At 39.8% G+C, this 18,273-nt stretch overlaps 1 protein-coding gene across 1 annotated transcript in view; it reads right to left on the bottom strand.

Annotated features, from left to right (window-relative positions):
- Nucleotides 1-913: 913 nt before the first annotated feature.
- Nucleotides 914-18,273, bottom strand: part of KCNQ5 (potassium voltage-gated channel subfamily Q member 5) — a 513,231-nt gene continuing 495,871 nt past the window's right edge. Inside the window, exons 11-13 of the mRNA XM_049652865.1 lie at nucleotides 7,319-7,450; nucleotides 5,368-5,494; nucleotides 914-4,066 (exon numbers count right to left, since the gene is read on the bottom strand). Coding sequence (XP_049508822.1) covers nucleotides 3,104-4,066; nucleotides 5,368-5,494; nucleotides 7,319-7,450 — 1,222 coding nt within the window. The 3' untranslated portion in view covers nucleotides 914-3,103. The remainder of the gene's footprint in view (nucleotides 4,067-5,367; nucleotides 5,495-7,318; nucleotides 7,451-18,273) is intronic.

Raw genomic sequence — 18,273 nt, 5'->3', positions numbered from 1 at the left:
CGTTAATTTAGTTGCTCAGATTTCATCCTTTCTTGTAGTTTTGCTTTGCAAATGGGCATGAGAATTAGTCACTTTGTGCCTGATTTCCTCCTATTAGACTTGTTTCACCTGCAAATTATGAACTTTCAGAATCACTGAGTCAATGGGAGGTGAGAAAGGCACCTTTGAACAGGAGATAAAGACTTAAAAACTCAATAAAGTGTCTTACTTAAAACAAAACTTGCAACCTACAGATATTAATTTAGTTGAACAAAATGCAAACATTTAGACCAGACACAGCAATATTTTTAGTCAACCTCATAGAAGGGATGTTTGCTAGTGCGTGTTAGCTTCATCAACCCTACATATTGAAGAAGGCAGACAAACTTCTGAGCATGTGACTGCTCAGTGCTCAGCTAAATTGTGCTTCAAGACACCATTTGGCATGGACCAATGGGACTTTGCTAAGTGTAAATGGGAGACCCCTCTCAAATTTGTCGAGAGTAGCACAACAGACAAAACCCTACAGTTTGCATACAGCACGACTATCTTTTAACATCCAACAGTTTTTGTGCTAGAGTAAGATAGACACAAAATGGTCATGGCTTCAATGTATAAAAGTTTTTCACATCATGGTTTATCACATTTTGCTACGATTAAGACCTCAGTGATGCATTTAGGGTTTGTTTCTGAATCTTCAGTCTTCAACAATGCTGGATGAATACTGTGTTTGAAGTCTAAAGAGGCCTAAGGAGGGGTCCCCAATACATTCAGAATTCCTGCTGCCAGTGGGGTTCGACCCAGGACAGAGTATGTCCAGGAATCAGTGCTACCTGAAAGTTGCTGCCTCCCTCCTCTTCCTCGACTATTTGGAGAGAGCCTGCAGAGTGCATGGCAGGTGTCTGGCTTTAGGTCAGAGGAATGGTGTGTGTGTGTGTGTGTGTGTGTGCGTGCGCGCGTGTGTGTCCAACCTCTTTGGGAGAGTGTGTCGCAACTTCAGGTTGAGGAGAGACATAGTAGGTGAAAAACTTCATTTAATAATTTACTAAAATTCTGTGCTTCAAAAATGAAAATAATTGCTTTAAAAGCTTGATAAAATCTTTTTTAACTGGAGTGTAGAATTGAGACCCTAACTTCTGTGTGTCTCCAGCAGCCAAGAAGATTCTGAATGATACACTCCAGGGGAGGATGCTAGAATCCAGGTGGGTTGAGAAGAGAAAGCTTTTAAAATTTCAGTGCTTATCAAAAGGGGCAAGGGTTTTAAAAGGTTGAGAAGCCTATTTGAGGAAGAGCAGAGAAGTCGCTTACTTGGGGATGGAGACTGGGTAAGGCCTGGTGAAGTTCAGGAGCAAAAGAGTGGCAGGGAATTGATAAGTTATTGGAGAGGAAGAGTAGGAGAGTCAGGGGTGGAGAAAGCCAGTTGGGGGAGACAGTTGGGAAGGACTGGTGGATTTCAGGGCCTCCTCCTGCCTTTGCACAGCCAGTTGCTATCCCTGCTTTGTCTTCCTGGCTGATGAAAGTTTTTTGGAGGAGCATTATCTGCCAAGGAAAAAAATTCTTCCTTTCATAAGTCCTTCTGTGGCTGGAGTTTAACTGAACTGAAGTGCTTTCTGGCTTCTCCTTGCTTTTTTTAATGCCATTACCTTGGCTGAAGTTCTGAGACAGCTAGAGAGGTTTCCAACAAGCAGTCAGCGTGGCTTGCTTTTCTGGTAAATGCATCTTTCACTTTGTTTCCCTTGGGTCCTTGCTGCTGCGGCTATATGATTAAGTGTTTTGATTTGCAGACCCAGCCAGGAGTACCTGGCTTCTAACTGTAACTGTATATACCAGAAACGGAACCAATAATTATAGATTTGGGGCAACATTCTTGGGGGAGAATAGAAAATGTTTGCTACAGTATAAAAAGTAAAGGAAGTTTAGTTATAGCCTTCCGTATGCAAAATGTATTACATAATAGCAAAAAACATTCAGGGCGTATTAAAAAATAAATACCTTGCAAAATTCTCTGTTTATATATAAGACGAAGGGATGTTTAGGTAGTTGAGATTCCCTAGTAATATTCATTTTCTAAAAAGATCAAGTTCTTCTATTTTGGTTTGTTTTTCTCCCTCTCTTTACCCTCTGAGGGTGAGGCTATTTTCATTAACTTCACCCACTTCCTGGTGTTGTGTCTGGATTCTTTTCAAGCCTTTCCCGTTTCAGTCTCACTCCAATGTCTAATTCCCCAGGATCCTGCCTGTCAATTCGGCGGGAATGGTTTCTGACACTACAGCAAGCCGGGGATGGCGCCATTGCAGAGAGATCAGCCCAGCCGCACTGGTCCTTCTACTCATCCGTATTGTATTCGCTTGTGTAGAAGTCGACCACTTATAAAGGTGATTTAGCCATCGAGGAATACCTTCCCATGAACTCACATGTATCAAATAGTCTATTTGCCCCACTGGCCCTGAATTTCATTATTTGCACACTTTCTAACTGAAGAACATTCTCGTCCTAAAGAACAACATGAAAATGATGTGCAAAATTGCTTGCCACAGCGTTAAATCACCAAAAGCACACAGATTGACATTCAAATTACATTAATAATAAAATGACTGGATAGGAATGGGTTGGTAAATATATCTTGAAATAAGCAGCCGTTTCTATTATTATTCCCAAGTTCTGCTTTCCTTGATACCTTGTTAGCAGCGGTTGATGGTAGCCATTGTGTTTACATATACATTATGGCCTAATTTTGAAAATGTATTTTGTATTTAACCACAAAGCAGAAACGCCTGAAATTTGAAGTTGTTTACTCCCATAATTTCAAAACACAGAGTCAAATCTTCTAAATGACCTAATCTTGACATTTTCACACACCCCAAAGCATTAGCAGTGTTTGGTTTCTCAGGATTTTTAACTCAAGGTACATTACTAAATGAGTGGGTTAATGTTGATGTACCTTGGAATTTCAGCCATCCCTAACATGCATTTTCATGCAATTAAAAGATAACGGGCTTATAAACTTTCTTTCGTGTTCTTCCTGATTCTTGCAATTTCAACTTTTTAGAAGGGCTTTCGAAATAGTTCATGCAATGATATGTCTGGCTAAAGGAACTGCTATGCTAGAAGGAAAATGAAGAACTTATTTCAGTTTGACATGAGGCAAGCTGAGGGCTTCTGTACTTTCTCCTGCCTTACAAATGCTCTGAGATGATCGTGACCTTCCAGTCCTTAGAGAGTCTGACGCAAAAGCAGTTTCCCTGGCAGGCTGCGGCACAGCGTCAAACGTGTCTGTCTCAGTCTCTTCAGGACCCACCTCTTCATCAGTTATAAACAATTTGGATTCCCTCCATTTGGGGTAAAAATCCTGGCTGCCTCTGGAGCCACTTGACTCACTTCCAGAAAGCTGTATATTCAGTTCCTCCGTTGACCTGATCAGGTTTTGCACTGACAGGGATTTGCCCAAGTCCTTGGGCACCACGGGGTGGACAGATAACAGAGTTTCTCCTCCCATATCAAAGCTTTTCCTTAGAGAACGGTCCTTGGTCAGATTTGACTGTGCAACCTGAACATTTTCCTTGGAGGCAACAAGGCAGGTGGTGACATCAGAAATGCTTTCCTGTAAGCCTGCGGGGTTTGGGTGCAGGGTTTCTGGCCTGGGTAGATGCTTGATGGCTGGGAGAGGAGGCGGGATCTGTAAAGTTGTTGGGGCTGCTGGCTTGGGTGCCACATTTATTTGGTTTGCAATGTTGTTGGCGGCTGCCACTGCAGAGCCATCACTTTGACTCATTGGCACCTGTGTTGCTTGACTGTGCATAGTAGGGCTAAGCGCATAGAAAGTCTGAGCGCTGAACTCATTTGGCGTCAGAATGAACTGCAGGCCTCGAGAGATGTTGGCACTAGCTGATCTGGATAAGCAGCCACTGTTCTGTGCGGAACTGGACAGGTCTTTGCTATCCACAGGGCTCTGATAGTCAGATGTCTGTTCACATTCAAAAGGTGGGATCTGGAATGAGGCCAAAGTGAGGGCAGAGGCAGAGCCTTTCCGGAGGACCTGTTGATATATGTCTAGTAGGCAGTCTAGCTTGGACTCGATGGACTGCACCTAAAAATGGGGAAAATGGTTACATATGAGTATAACCTGTCATAAGAATGGGCTTCATTTCTAGAATTAAAAAGTGCAGTCAGGGTGTTTCAATACAGTTAAATATTGAGTATAATGAACGTCAGCAGTGGTGGGGGCAAGGGATGATTTCAGAGGAGAGGTATGATTTGGCTTCTACACAATCTCTACCAAGACCCACCCCCTTAACTCTTTAAAATGGACAACTGATGTTCTCAAAAAACATATAAGCACTGTAAGAAAGCAACTTCAAGACTCCCAGCCCAATCAAGCTGCCTTTGGCTAAGCCTCCTCCAAGAAATATTCTGGGACTCTACTGCAGTCTGGTCAGGAACTTCTATAATGAAAGCAAGACCTTAAATATCAATGTAGGTGATTCCAAATTTAAAAATAAAGGTACCAGGGGGCAAAGCATAAGAGACTCTTAAATATAGAGAACAAACAGAGGGTTGCTGGAGGGGTTGTGGGAGGGGGATGGGCTAAATGGGTAAGGGGCATTAAGGAATCTACCCCTCAAGTCATTGTTGCACTATCTGCTAACTAACTTGGATGTAAATTAAAATACATAAATAAATAAAAATAAAGGGATAAAATGCTTCAGAATTAATACTTGAAATATTTTTGATTAGACTGGGGAGCAGTTTGATTTCTGGACAGTTGTCTTTTTTTAAAGTTTTTAATTTTAATTCCGGTATAGTTAAGATACAGTGTTATATTAGTTTTAAGTGAACAGTGTAGTGATTCTGCAATTCCATACACTACTCAGTGCTCATCATAAGTGTACTCTTTAATCCCCATCATCTATTTCGCCCCTCCCCCTCCCCCAGCCCCCTGCGGGCCACCATAAGTAACCATCAGTTTGTTCTCTATAGTTAGTTAAGAGTCTGTTTCTTGGTTTGGACGATTATCTTTGTATGAGAAGATACAGCTTCAGGGTTAGCAACTTTCAATGTACCATGATAGTTACAATGAAGTTTTGTTCTGTTTTTTAAAGAGTGAAAAAGATAACCACCAAAACACAATGAAAAATAGATCTTTGTTATTTTACTGTTGAAAATCTATAGTTGCCTCAACTATTAATTGATGAGATGAAATTTTTTATTCCTTATGTGGAAATCCAAGTGTTTTAGAGAACACTGTCTATGCACAAAAAATGTAATTTCATTCACTCTTTCTTGGTTTTATGTCTTTAAAATACATTAATCACTAAAATACATCTAATTGCCAACATTTTGATTAAAAATATTCTGACTTAAAAGTTAACCAATGTAGTTGAACCGTACCTGTTTTTCAACCTTGACCACACGGCCGAGCATACTGAGATCATCAGTGGTCTCATGTTCTGCTGTTATTTTCTCTCGGCTCTTTTTATCCGATGTGATTTGCCCTTTTCCAAGAATTTGGTCAACACTATCAAGGAAAGAGGAGATCTGATTATAAATGCTGAAGGTGGAGATTGCCCTAGGCCAGAATGAAGTGTTTTGAAAAGAAAAATTAAAGACGATTATCTTTAATTTATGTAAGATGAAATAAAAATGATCTTATTCCAGTTGATGTGCTTATTTTCTTAACATGAGAATTACACACGAGATTAATTTTTTCATTACTCCGGTCGGTGATGAAGTCACTTATGGGCTATCTTCTGGAGGCAAAATTGTCCTAAACTACAAGATAACTTGTCTGTTTCCATCTCTGACCAGGCATTTCCTGAATTTGCTGAAAAAATTACAAAATCATAATTATGATTATTTCATGTTAATAGAACAGATTATTCAGTACATCTCATATGTGAGAGATAGGCAGATAAGAAAGTGATCACCTCCATCTTTTGGAATTCTAGTTGGGGAATATACACTGCATGAGCTGGAAATGTAAAGATTAGTTCTACAAATTCTGTGGCATTTCAACTTTATAAAAATGCTTGGAGCCACAGATAGTACTATTAAAGGACTTGGAAGACCATGGCCACACAGGCAGAGATTTGTAACATGACTACAGAATGAATTAAAACAATTTCCAAGGAGACTTGATCAACTGAAATGGGGATTACTGTCTTCTTTTGTGTGTGTGTTAGAACTGAATTATCAGGAGTACTGACTCAACATTCCCGTTTGCTTTGTCTGCCTAGAAATACAGGCAGTGCCTACCTTCTGTCATATCTAATCTATTATACTGCAAGCTCTGCAAGGACTAAGTCATTATTTTATTAATCTCTGAATGCCCATAGTGCCTGGCACACATTCAGGACTCAATAATTGCCTGCTGGATGAATGAATGAGTGAATGAATGAATGAACAAATTATGATTTCTATAATTGATGAACAGGCGTTTTAGTAAGGGCGCATTATATCCCACTGGGCTAAGTGTGCTGTGGGATAAAAACAAATGTTTAAGACTCTCTCCTTGTGTTTTAAGAACTCTTCAAACACAAACACCAGTAATTTGTGCCTGAGAGTGAAGCAAGACTCTTAAAAAACTGAGTTGACTGAACATTCTGGCTTCAAGATAACACAATCAAATGTAGTTGGAGGAACATATTGAACTCATTTCTTTTAATCACTCACTAAGATGCTCACCGGAGAGATAGTGTGTACCTAGCACTGTACAGGACACTAAAGAAGAGAAAGGCCAGTCTTAGTCATGAACAAGAGGAATAAACTTGCCTCCAGGAAACAACATGGGAACCAACCCCTTGTTTTTCAGTCCCAATTCTCTGGCACAGTATACCAAGATTGTGAGTGTTTCTATGCTCTGTAGTAGTTCTAAATGCTGTAGGAGGTCAGAGAAGGGAAAGGTCTGGTTTTGTGGGCCAGATAGTCGGGTCAAGTTTAATGAAGGAGAAAGACTACTCTTGAAGGATGGTTAGGATTTAGAGAATAACAAAACAACAATAGCGGCAATTATTCAAATGACATCAGCAACAACCATTAACATTTTTTGAGCATTTAGTTAATGTGTATTAATTCATTCAATCCTCATGACAACCCTATGAAGCAAGCACTAACATGAGTCCCATTTGTACAGATGAGGAAACTGAGATACTGTATACTGTCGTTGGAGGCTTCTAATGCCTGATTTACAGCCTTCAATAAAAATCTATGTTAAAAGAAAAAGTGCAGTTATCCATGAAAATGAATTAGAAATATGAGATTCAAGAGTTTTCTCTACAAAAAGTTCTTCTCAGATAGTTTTTATCCCTATTCCTTCACAACAAATCTCATTTCTATTGCTTACCGTGTTTGGAGACTTTTAATTCTACACAACATGTCTAGATGACCAGCAGAATATTGTTCAATGACATCTTTTACATCATATGGGCGTAATGTTTCCTTAAACTTCCGTTTTGCAACATGAAATTTCATAATCCTGTAAAAGCAACATATTCCATATTAATCTCCATAACTTTGCTAAAAGAAGTTACCCAAATAGCTTGCTAGTAAACATGAGAAACTCTGGGGAAAAAAAAGTCATGCATCAAATTATTTTAGGCTCCTCCAGAAATGCAACATAAAAGTCCAAGATTATAGTAGGCAATTTAAGAATATCTCATGGGATGCACACATTGAGAGTAGAAAAACACACAAAAAGAGACAATACTAAGTGTTATACCTTTTTAGTGTTCACTGAAACCTCAAATTAAAATCAAAGTTAAAATGCAATCCTGCCTTTCCTATGTGACCCTCGGAAGTCTAAGAAATAACACACTGCATTCCTTAAAAAATATAAAAGTTGTTAAAATGGTCTTTTGTGTACCTATATGCAATTTCAGATGCAGATGTGTCTGCAAAACTCTCTTATTCTCTCTAGAGAAATGTACCTTTGTATAGACATTTTTGAAAATTCTGTTTCATAAATTACTTTTGCAGAATGCTGCTCCATTAGGCAGCCACGTTCCCTTTGTTTCAGACATAACACACATCCACTGAGCTTGGAGATCTAAGATTTCAGAACCAGAGATCTCTTTTATTACAGTGCTTCCCCCAACATGGACCTTTGTTTTAAAACAATGTTTCATCAATAAATCCCATGATGCCATAATAGCCAAGTTGCCTAAGATAACCAGTTACTGCAATAACTTGATATTATTCCCAAAGAAATCAAAGAAGCATAACATTTTAATGAGTCTGTGCAGCCTTATTGCAGGTAAATGTTAAGCCTGCCAGTGTTTTTTCAACCATTAAATGGCTCATAGACTCCCGTTATCACACTCATGGATCCCAGGCTGGGAATTAGTCAATTAGGCTCTGCAAACCAAAATTTGTTGTCCCCCGGTGGAAAGTGGGAAGATTGGGAATAAATGTAGGATTTAAACAGAAAATACTCATTACCTATCCTGATAGCTCATTGCAAGGAATCCAAATTGTTTTACTGGTTAAAAAGCCCCAAACTCTTTCTTGTAATTGTATTATTAACTTCAAATTAATTGCACACTAATTATTCTGGAATCATTTATCCATAATATTCTTTCTCCCTCTCTCTACCACATTTTCTCCAACAAGCTCTTTTTTGTTCAGGGTTTTTTGATCTGTTTTTATTTGCAAAAATATGTAAGCAAAGTTATTCACAGGAAAGTAAAGGAAATATTTTTTGTTTTTATTTTTTTAATTTTATTTTTTTAAATGTTTATTTTTGAGGGAGAGAGAGACAGAGCGTGAGTGGGGGAGGGGCAGAGAGAGAGGGGGACACAGAATCCCAAGCAGGCTCCAGGCTCTGAGCTGTCAGCACAGGGCCTGAGGTGTGGCTCGAACTCACAAGCTGTGAGATCGTGACCTGAGCCAAAGACGGATGCTTAACCAGCTGGGCCACCCAGGTGGCCCAAGTAAATCTTTTTTAATTTAACCTCTTAGTATTTAGCTTTAGTTCCTTTTTTTTTTTTTTTTCCAAATTTGGTTGGGGTTTAGTCTCCTATATTAAAAAATGGAGAAAAAATAGTGAAATATGTACTCTCTGAAATTTTTGGCCGTAATTATTTTTTAAATACCTGTTTCCCCACACTAAATTGTCAGCTACATGAAAGCAGGGCTGGGTCTCTTTTGCACAATGGTCAGTGGTCAGTAAGTGTTAGCTATTGTTACTACCAGTACTTCTACTATGGCTGTGACTACTACCATTTTTCTTCAACATTGTGTTCTCAGAGCTTTGCACAGTTCCTGATACACAGTAGAAAGAAATATTTGTTGAATAAGAGAAGAAAGGAAAGAAAGAGAAAAAGAAAATATCTGTGAATCTGGCTAATATTAAGGATTAATATTAAGGATAAAACTGAAAGAAAAGCTAAGCCAAAGCCCAGACACTTCTTTACTAACTGTCAGAGTAGCTAATGGCGCCTGGGTGGGTGGGAAGAAGGGAAAAATCATTCTTACACAACCTAGGTGGTTTTTAGGTGTTGTTGTTTGTGTTTTCAATAACACTACCACTTGTTATGTGAAGTACTTTAGATGTCTTGTCTTCAAGAGCACTTAAGATATTTTTATTTCCCTGGGAATGCAAGCCGGTGCAGCCACTCTGGAAAACAGTATGGAGATTCTCAAAAAGGTAACAATAGAATTACCCTATGACCCAGCAATTGCACTACTAGGTATTTATCCAAGGGATACAGGCATGCTGTTTTGAAGGGACACAGGCACCCCAGTGTTTATAGCAGCACCATCAACAATAGCCAAAGTATGGACAGAGCCCAAATGTCCATCGATGGATGAATGGATAAAGAAGATGTGGTATATATATACAATGGAGTATTACTCAGCAATCAAAAAGAATGAAATCTTGCCATTTGCAGCTATGTGGATGGAACTGGAGGGTATCATGCTAAGTTAAATTAGTCAGTATGAGAAAGACAAATATCATATGACTTCACTCATATGAGGACTTTAAGAGACAAAACAGATGAACATAAGGGAAGGGAAACAAAAATAATATAAAAACAGGGAGGGGGGCAAAACATAAGAGACTCATAAATATGGAGAATAAACAGGGTTACTGGAGGGGTTGTGGGAGGGGGGATGGGCTAAATGGGTAAGGGGCACTGAGGAATCTACTCCTGAAATCATTGTTGCACTATATGCTAACTAATTTGGATGTAAATTTTAAAAAATAAAATAAAAAAAAAACATATTTTTATTTAATTTCCCTCGGTGCCTGGGTGGCTCAGTTGGTTAAGCCTCTGACTCTTGACTTTGGCTCAGGTCATGATCTCACAGCTTCGTGGGTTCCAGCCCTGCATCAGGTCTTTGCTGACAGCATTGAGCCTGCTTGGGATTCTCTCTCTCTCTCTCTCTCTCTCTCTCTGCCCCTCTCCTGCTCACTCTCTCTTTGTCTCTCAGAAATAAATAAATAAACATTAAAAAAATAAAAAGAAAAGATATTCTTATTTCCCTTTCATATTTAGGGAAACTGAGATTCAAAGACTTGTCCCTACACAAGCAATCAGTATGAGGCAAAGCCAGGATCCCACCCAGATCTGTCTGTTCTCACCTTCATATCACCTCCTGGTTTCCCATGGCATAAATTCTGGAGATGTTGACAAGGTTGGCTGGGATCTTTGGCAATTTTTCTTGGCTATAGTGGTAGAAACCACCCTACACGCAGAGGGACAAGCTTTGGCATGAGTTAGTGTGTTCCCACCGACTGTAGCTCAGGCATTTGTGGCCTGTGGCATGGCTGCCCAGTGGTGGACCCACATGCCTCCAAACTGAATGATCTGTTTTGTCCTAATGGGGGCCTGCCCTTGTTTTTTGTAGGGAGTTGTGTGAATTCTCTATGGTAATTTGTCTCAGAGTTGAATGTTGCTTTTCTCTTTACCTTTCACAAATATTTTAACAGAAGAACAATTTGAAAGCATTCAACAGACAGTGTTACACTCTAGCCCTTAGTCATATTTTAAGCAGATCATAGATCATTTTATTTACATAATTTACCATTTATAAGCTAGCCAGATTAAAAGAAAATTCATTGTTAATAATTTTGATCAATATTTATAATTTGGATTTGTACTATTTGCACATTTCCGTGGTATAAATACTCCTACCATACTTCATTTCAAGCTATCAATGTGACATCACTTGAATAAGAAATTGGGAAGAGATGTACAATATTATATCATTAATCGTATTTACACCACAGAGACACAATAGATGTGTATAACTCAAGAACAGAGAGAGTAATATGTTGTAAAATGATTAGGAAGTAGTGAGTGTTGAATATGTATTGCTTTTGTTTTTAATATAATTTATTTTATTGTGAGTTTATACAACTTACTTTTTCATAATGACTGTATTTAACAACCAGCAAAATTCCTAAAAATGTGACAATCAGCTCCTGAAAGTCAGTACAGGCTGGCTCCAGTCCATCCCTGCATATATCCCTCCTTTTCAAATAATTGAAATAATATTATTAATCCAATTTTTAATTCCTAAACATGAAACTAGGCAAATCTGTAAGTAAAGCATTGGAGGGAAAGCAATTCCCCCAAAGAATGATACAATGTGTAGCCTATTAAGAACTTTAACATTGACTCAGCTTTGCATAATCATCATGTGGCCCTACTGAAACACTACAGAAGACAATCAGTCTCCCGTCTAGGACTGCTAAGCATTTACTAGGGCATCAGTGAGTGTGACAAAACCATTTTACCTATTAAGGATTAGGTTTTCTATTATAGAAACAAATAGATTTTCTTTTAACAATTTTAATTAATTAATTAATTAATTAATTTTTATTTTAGAGAGAGAGAGACCACATGTGCAAGGGAGAGGGCCAGAGGGGGAGAGAGAGAGAATCACAAGCAGGCTCTACATTCAGCATGGAGCTTGACATGGGGCTCCATGTGGGGCTCCATCTGGGGCTTGATCCCATGAGCCTGGGACCATAACCTGAGCCTAAATCAAGAGTCAGATGCTCCACCAAGTCATACAGGTGCCCCTATTTTATTTTATTTTTTAAGTAATCTATACACCCAACATGGGGCTCAAACCCACAACCCTGAGATCAAGAGTCACATGCTCCACTGATTGAGCCAGCACCCCTGGACAACAAATAGATTTTCTTAACCGTCTTTGTTGTAGGTTGAAAATGAAAACATTGAAGAGGTCTAAGGTGAGATATGAAAATTCAAAATCGGGCAATATGTTTTATAAATGTGGAGGGAATGTTTAATAACATACATATTTTGGAAACCAGTAATTTATATGAAGGATGATGGCATTCATTTTGCCTTTGTTAAGGACAGACCAAGTATGTACTAATAGCTCCCAAAGCTGTCCCCTCCTTTTGATTTGCAATACTGTAACCTTGAAAGAATAAATCTTTCAAAGTGAAAGTAAGAACATCTTTCCCCCTTCCTAAGATCCTTCATTGGTTTTCATGGCCTGTCAAGTAAACATCAAATTCCTTAGTATATCATAATAATGCTGTTTATGGACTGGCCTTTCTCGACTTCTCTCACCCCATCCCCTTCCACTCTGCCTTTGGAACTTGAGGTTCCAGCAACAACAACAACAAAAACTTGCAGGGCCACAAAACACCATTCAATCAATTATAAACTTCAATTGTTCGTATATGCTATTTCCTCTTCCTGAAATCCTATGATATCTTCAAAAAAATTTAAAAAATATTTATTTATTTTTGAGACAGCATGAGCAAGAGAGAGGCAGAGAGAGAGGGGACAGAGGATCTGAAGTGGGCTCTATGCTGACAGCACTGAGTCTGATGTGGGGCTTGAACTCATGAAACATGAGATCATGACCTGAGCTGAAGTCAGATGCTTAACTGACTGAGCCACCCAGGCGCCCCATATGATATCTTTAAGACTCAGCTCTAAAGTCAATTTTCTTATGGAAATTTCTGTGATTCTTCCAAAGTAGTTAGTCACTTGCATATCAACCTCTATTTTAGTACTTAGCACACTGCACTGTAATTATTTGCTTATACATTTGCCTCCTTCCCCAGACTGTATAACGTTCTTGAATGAAGGGTTATTTCCTCTCCCCTTGATAATCCAACATTTGGATTAATGATCATGAGAGGTTTGTTTGTCTAGAAGCTCTACCAAGGAGACTGGGTGGGCCACCCAAGAGAGAAGAGGGTAATGGATGGGGACCTCACACCTTCTCTCTCCACATGATCATCTCTATTCATTCCTCTTTAAGAAGCCTGCACTCCAGTCCTCCTGGAGTTTTTGTCACCAAAGTGCTCATTTCTCAGGATTCTGTCTTTGTACTCTACCTAAAATGCTAACTGTCCTGGACTCAGCCCAAGCATTGACTTCTCTAGGAAGTCTTTCTTGATCACCTATATAGGGAAAGATGGTCTTTTTTTGTGCCCTCAAATGCATTGTCCTGTAGCTAAATCTGAGGCACTGTATCTCACCCACTGGACTTTATCAATGTTAGGGCTATGGTTTTTACCCTAATGTCTTGCACAATCCCTGGCAAGTATCAGAGGTTCAACAAAAGCCTGCTGAAGAAATGAATGAGGATCAGCTACTCTAGTTGCTCAAAGTTGTTTACATTGTTTTGTGGCAAGGCAGGCTCTTGTAGAGGTCTTGAAAGAATGCCTTAGAATTAAATTGGAGTTCTTCAGACATATTTCAGGGAGCACAAATCCAGAATTACTCAAAGTGTAGACAAGGGACAGAAATTTTTTTCTATAAAGGGCCAGATAGTAAGTATTTTATGCTTTATGGGTTGTATGGTTTCTATTGAAACCATTCATCTTGCATTGTGGCATGAGAGCAACTACAGACAATACATAAGCAAGTTAAGTGTAGATGTGTTCTAATAAAACTTTATTGACAAAAAACAAACATTGGGTTGGATTTTGGCTCCCCACTGTAGTTTGCTGCCCCATGGTTTAGATAAGAGAGATGCGGGGAGCAGGAGCAATGAGGAAATGGCTTCAGGCCAGGAATAAACAAAAGCCCGTGCACTGGCCTGGGGAAAAGATGCAGAAGACCTCGGTGGTACCCTACATGCATATAAAGAAGTTTAAAATGTTCTATATATTGCTTGGTAGAAAGGAATGTTTAATCAGGTCATTCTAGAGTAAAATTAGGACTGTTAAGAAACATTTCACAATTAAGATAATAATGCCAAGCAGTAGTTTAAATTATAACCCTATGAGAAGGGTATTATTGTCATCTCCACTTGTAGATAAGGAAACTGAGGCATAGAGAGGTTAATAACTTGCCTGAAGTTAGATAGTAAATGTGGAATTGGGATTGGAATGAGTTTGGTTCCAGTGCTGAACTGTTAATCACAATGTTGTACTATTGTCTTAATATTAAGATTTTATATTTTGACACAAAATAACAGCAACAACAAAGATCCTTTCATATGATACAGCTCTTTTCACTCACATGTGCCTGGCATGTAGGTTCTCAAAGCTGCTAAGTGAATGGACTGTTCTTACTGGGCTTGTTGGAAGGTCTTTTGGAGGACCAAAAAAAAAAAGACTGAGGAGTAAGTTACACTCTCACTGGCTTCTTTTTTTCATGAGGGTAAATTGCACCACTGGAGCTAATGCAGCAGCAAAGAGCAAAAGCCCTTGAAGTTGGTTTCCTTTGATGCTGTCGGGAACTGAGAAGCTGGCTAGGAGTCTGAGAAAAGGAAACCTCTTGCACAAAGCTGACATGCCCTGTAGTACCACTAGAGGGGGAAAAAGATTCATCACAAACTTCATAAACTGGCACCTCCTGTTGAAACTGAAGGAAGTCTGCTCACACAATTTTCTGAGCACGAAGAAATAACTAAAGCAAAGTTAAACTCTGGGTAGAATATATCTATATATACACACAAACACATGTGCACTTATAAGGAAATGTAGGTGCATTTGTTGCCATGAGTTATAAAATCTTGCAAAAGTCTTGTTCCAGTCCTCTAAATCAGGGTAACAACATTGCATATAAATATGCAGAGATAAGAACGATTAGAAAGACAAGCGGCAGTGACTGCGGCCGCCACGGAACAGATGGAAGGGCTCGGCCGGCAGCCAAGGCGCGGGCAGGGCGGAGAGGGCTCAGCCGACTGTGAACCGAAGAGGCAGTTTGATTGACTGTAAGGACAGCCGTATTTCCCAAGCTTGGCTGCTCACTGGAACCGGCCGCGAGCTGTAAAAAACGCCCATGCCTGGGTCCCACCTCCGTTGTAATTGATCCAGGGTGTGGTTCAGAGATTTTGTAAAACTCTTCAGGGGATTCTAACGTGCAGCTCAGGTTCAGAGTCTCTGAAATGGAGGTGGGAAGAGGGAGATGGCAGAAAGATTTCCTTGCTCCCTGCCCCCACGCAAAGAAGTGATGGTAGGTGTTGCTAGGTCTTCTTTGTTACACCTGTCATACCCATAAGGCAGAGGGTCAGTGTGCTTTGGCGTCAGGCCTCCAATCAGAACCTGAATGTTTCCTGACCCCCTCCCTGCGTGAGGCCTGAAGTCTCATACAAGGAATAGTTAAGAAATTCCATTTGTTTTTCGGAAGGGAAAGGGAGTGCCGGGCGACGACTGATTGATTTTCTTTAAGTAAGTGTTCGTGGAGCGCCTACCACTGCGTGCTGGGGTGTGTGCTAGGTGCCGGAGGAGCACTGCCTCTGCTGGAAAGGAGCTGGCAGAGGTGAAGGAGGCTCCAGTGATTATCTGTCTCCAGTTTCTTCTCTCTCCAGTCCTGGTGGAGGCAGCAGCCCCTGTGGCCGGGAGCTGTGACAGGATCCAAGAGCCTCATTTGTTCAGAGCCAGAAGCTCTTTACATGAGCTCAGTGTGGCCGCTTCCCTGAGCGATGCCACAAGCGTGTCTGATGCGTGGGATTTAAGAATTCACTCATGGATTCTATCACTCACCTATCAGACATTTATTGAGTGCCCACCACATGCCAGGCTCTGTGCTGGATGCCAGGCACACAGTGATGAAGAAAATAAATCCTGCTGCTTGAGCACTTCGTGTCTGGTAGGGCAGACTGTGTGTGAGAGCAAGGTGGTGGGAGGTTCAGGCCAGCAGGAGTGCTAACTCAGATTAGTATTAGTGATAGGAAGCAATTTCAGGACGTGACAGTCCCTTACCCTTTGTACTGCCACCTCTGGGGATTATATTACCAAATTTTTATTTTCTTTAAAAAAATTGTTTTAATGTTTATTTTTGAGAGAGAGAGAGAGAGAGACAGAGAGGAAGGGGCAGAGAGAGAGGGAGACACAGAATCCAAAGCAGGCTCCAGTCTCCAAGGTCTGAGCTGTCGGCACAGAGCCTGATGGAGGGAGGACTCGAACCCACGAACAGTGAGATCATGACCTGAGCTGAAGTCAGACACTTACCCGACTGAGCCACCCAGGCACCCTATATTACCGAATTTGTCCAGGCTGCACAAATGGCCCCTTATGTTTCCAGATCTTATATTTTTGGCATAGATGTGTGTTTCTCCTGCTGACCCCTTTTCTTACCTGATGTTGACCAGTTGGATTGACTTACTGTACTGATATGCATTCCATATCCCTCTCTTTCCCAGTTTGGATGATTCTACCCCATGACTTCTGACTTTTCACAAGAAATACAGCATCCATCTGCCTTAAAAGTAAGAGTCCTTGGACTCATTCTTGAAGTGATACAGGGCCTTCTAATTACTGAAACTTCCCCACAGCAACCTCTTTTGCCTTTCAGAGATTGGTCAGGGGATGATGTTGATCATGGAGCAAGTTTGCCACGATAACTAAGTTTGTGGAACCTGAAATTTTGGGTCACTTATTAAAGGCATATGTGTTACCTGTTTGGATGATTTATTAATGTTCCTTCTTTGTTAATACATAAACATGATTTAATAATGCAGATTTACATTTGTGTACACATTAGACTCTGAAAACCTTTCAACATTAGTTATAGAATTATATATCCCAAACTCCTTTACCCTTCTTTCATCTTAGATCAGGCTACTAGCCAGGGAAAGAGCCTCAGGAGTTCCTGGATGGACTGACCAGCACTTCTACACAGTCTATCAGATGTCCTCACTGCAGGGGCAGTCAGGTACCCCATGTGGCTGACTTAGGGGTCAGCCACAGGACCAGTTCTGTGGCCACACTGCTGCCACACTGGATGTAGAGTTGTTTTTCTAATGCTTGTTATTATTATGCTTTATATTCAGGATTTGGTAGACTCTCCTACACATTTTTTTTTTTTTTAAAGGGGTTAAGAATAGTAGAACTCAAGCAAGAACTTCTAGATTCACACAAGTCTGCAAATGGTTAACTCTCCTCTTAGGATTTTGTGAGCACTGATCCAGTAACTAAATTTGGGAATTTTGTTTTCCCAGGAGTATAAAATTCTGCATAAACTTTAAAATATGAAGTGAATAAGTAAATAAATAAAGTACCCATACATGTTGATTGCTCTTGAATATTTTTAGTCATAGCAATGAATGGGAGTTTCAGTTTAAATTATAACCAAATAAAAGGTTAGAAATTAGAGGCTGTAAAGTAAGTGTGTCTTCAGTGAAAACACTAGTTTAATGCAGCCTCAGAGCGAAATGTGGCCACAGGCAATTATCTTTAAAACAGAAACAAACAAAAAGAATATTCCAGGGAATATATTAGCTGATTTTAAAAATACGTGCTAAATGATCCCTAAAATGTTCTTCTAACAGCGTCCTTTACTGTAACATGCCAGAGACTTGGCTGACAAGAATGTCTTAACAGTGACTTGCAAACAAAGACTCATCACCTCTGCTAAAATAGCAGAGATGCTATCAGCAAAATTAAGAACTGGTGATGATTAAACAGCTTGTAGATTTAACAAAAACCCACAACGGCAAACATGTGCCTCTTCTCTATTTGTGGAGTGTTCTTGTCTGAAGGATGGAGTGAGATTTAAGAAGGATTCAAAGATGAGAATGCATTTTAGGGGATGGTCAAGAGAATGGTTCTGAGCTGCCTTTCAAAATAGGAAGAATGCAAGGGCAAGAAAACTGGAAAACCTTGTCACCCAACCCAGGGTTCCAGAGAGGCCTGATTTGCATAATCACTTGAGAGACTCTGACAAATCATCATGGGTCTTCTCTTTGCTGATCAGATCTGAGCAATTTTAGAAGAGTTGATGAGTCTTTGCTAGTTGCAAAGAAATTCTTGACATTTTATCTAGGTTCTTATTAGAATGAAAGATTCTGATAGATAATTCTAAAAAATGTTTTGCTTACAGTCTGGCTTCCAACCCTTTTGCCACTATT

This window comes from Panthera uncia (genome assembly GCF_023721935.1).
Source record: "Panthera uncia isolate 11264 chromosome B2 unlocalized genomic scaffold, Puncia_PCG_1.0 HiC_scaffold_24, whole genome shotgun sequence".
Lineage (NCBI taxonomy): Eukaryota > Metazoa > Chordata > Mammalia > Carnivora > Felidae > Panthera > Panthera uncia.
This window is presented reverse-complemented; position numbering and strand designations above follow the sequence as displayed.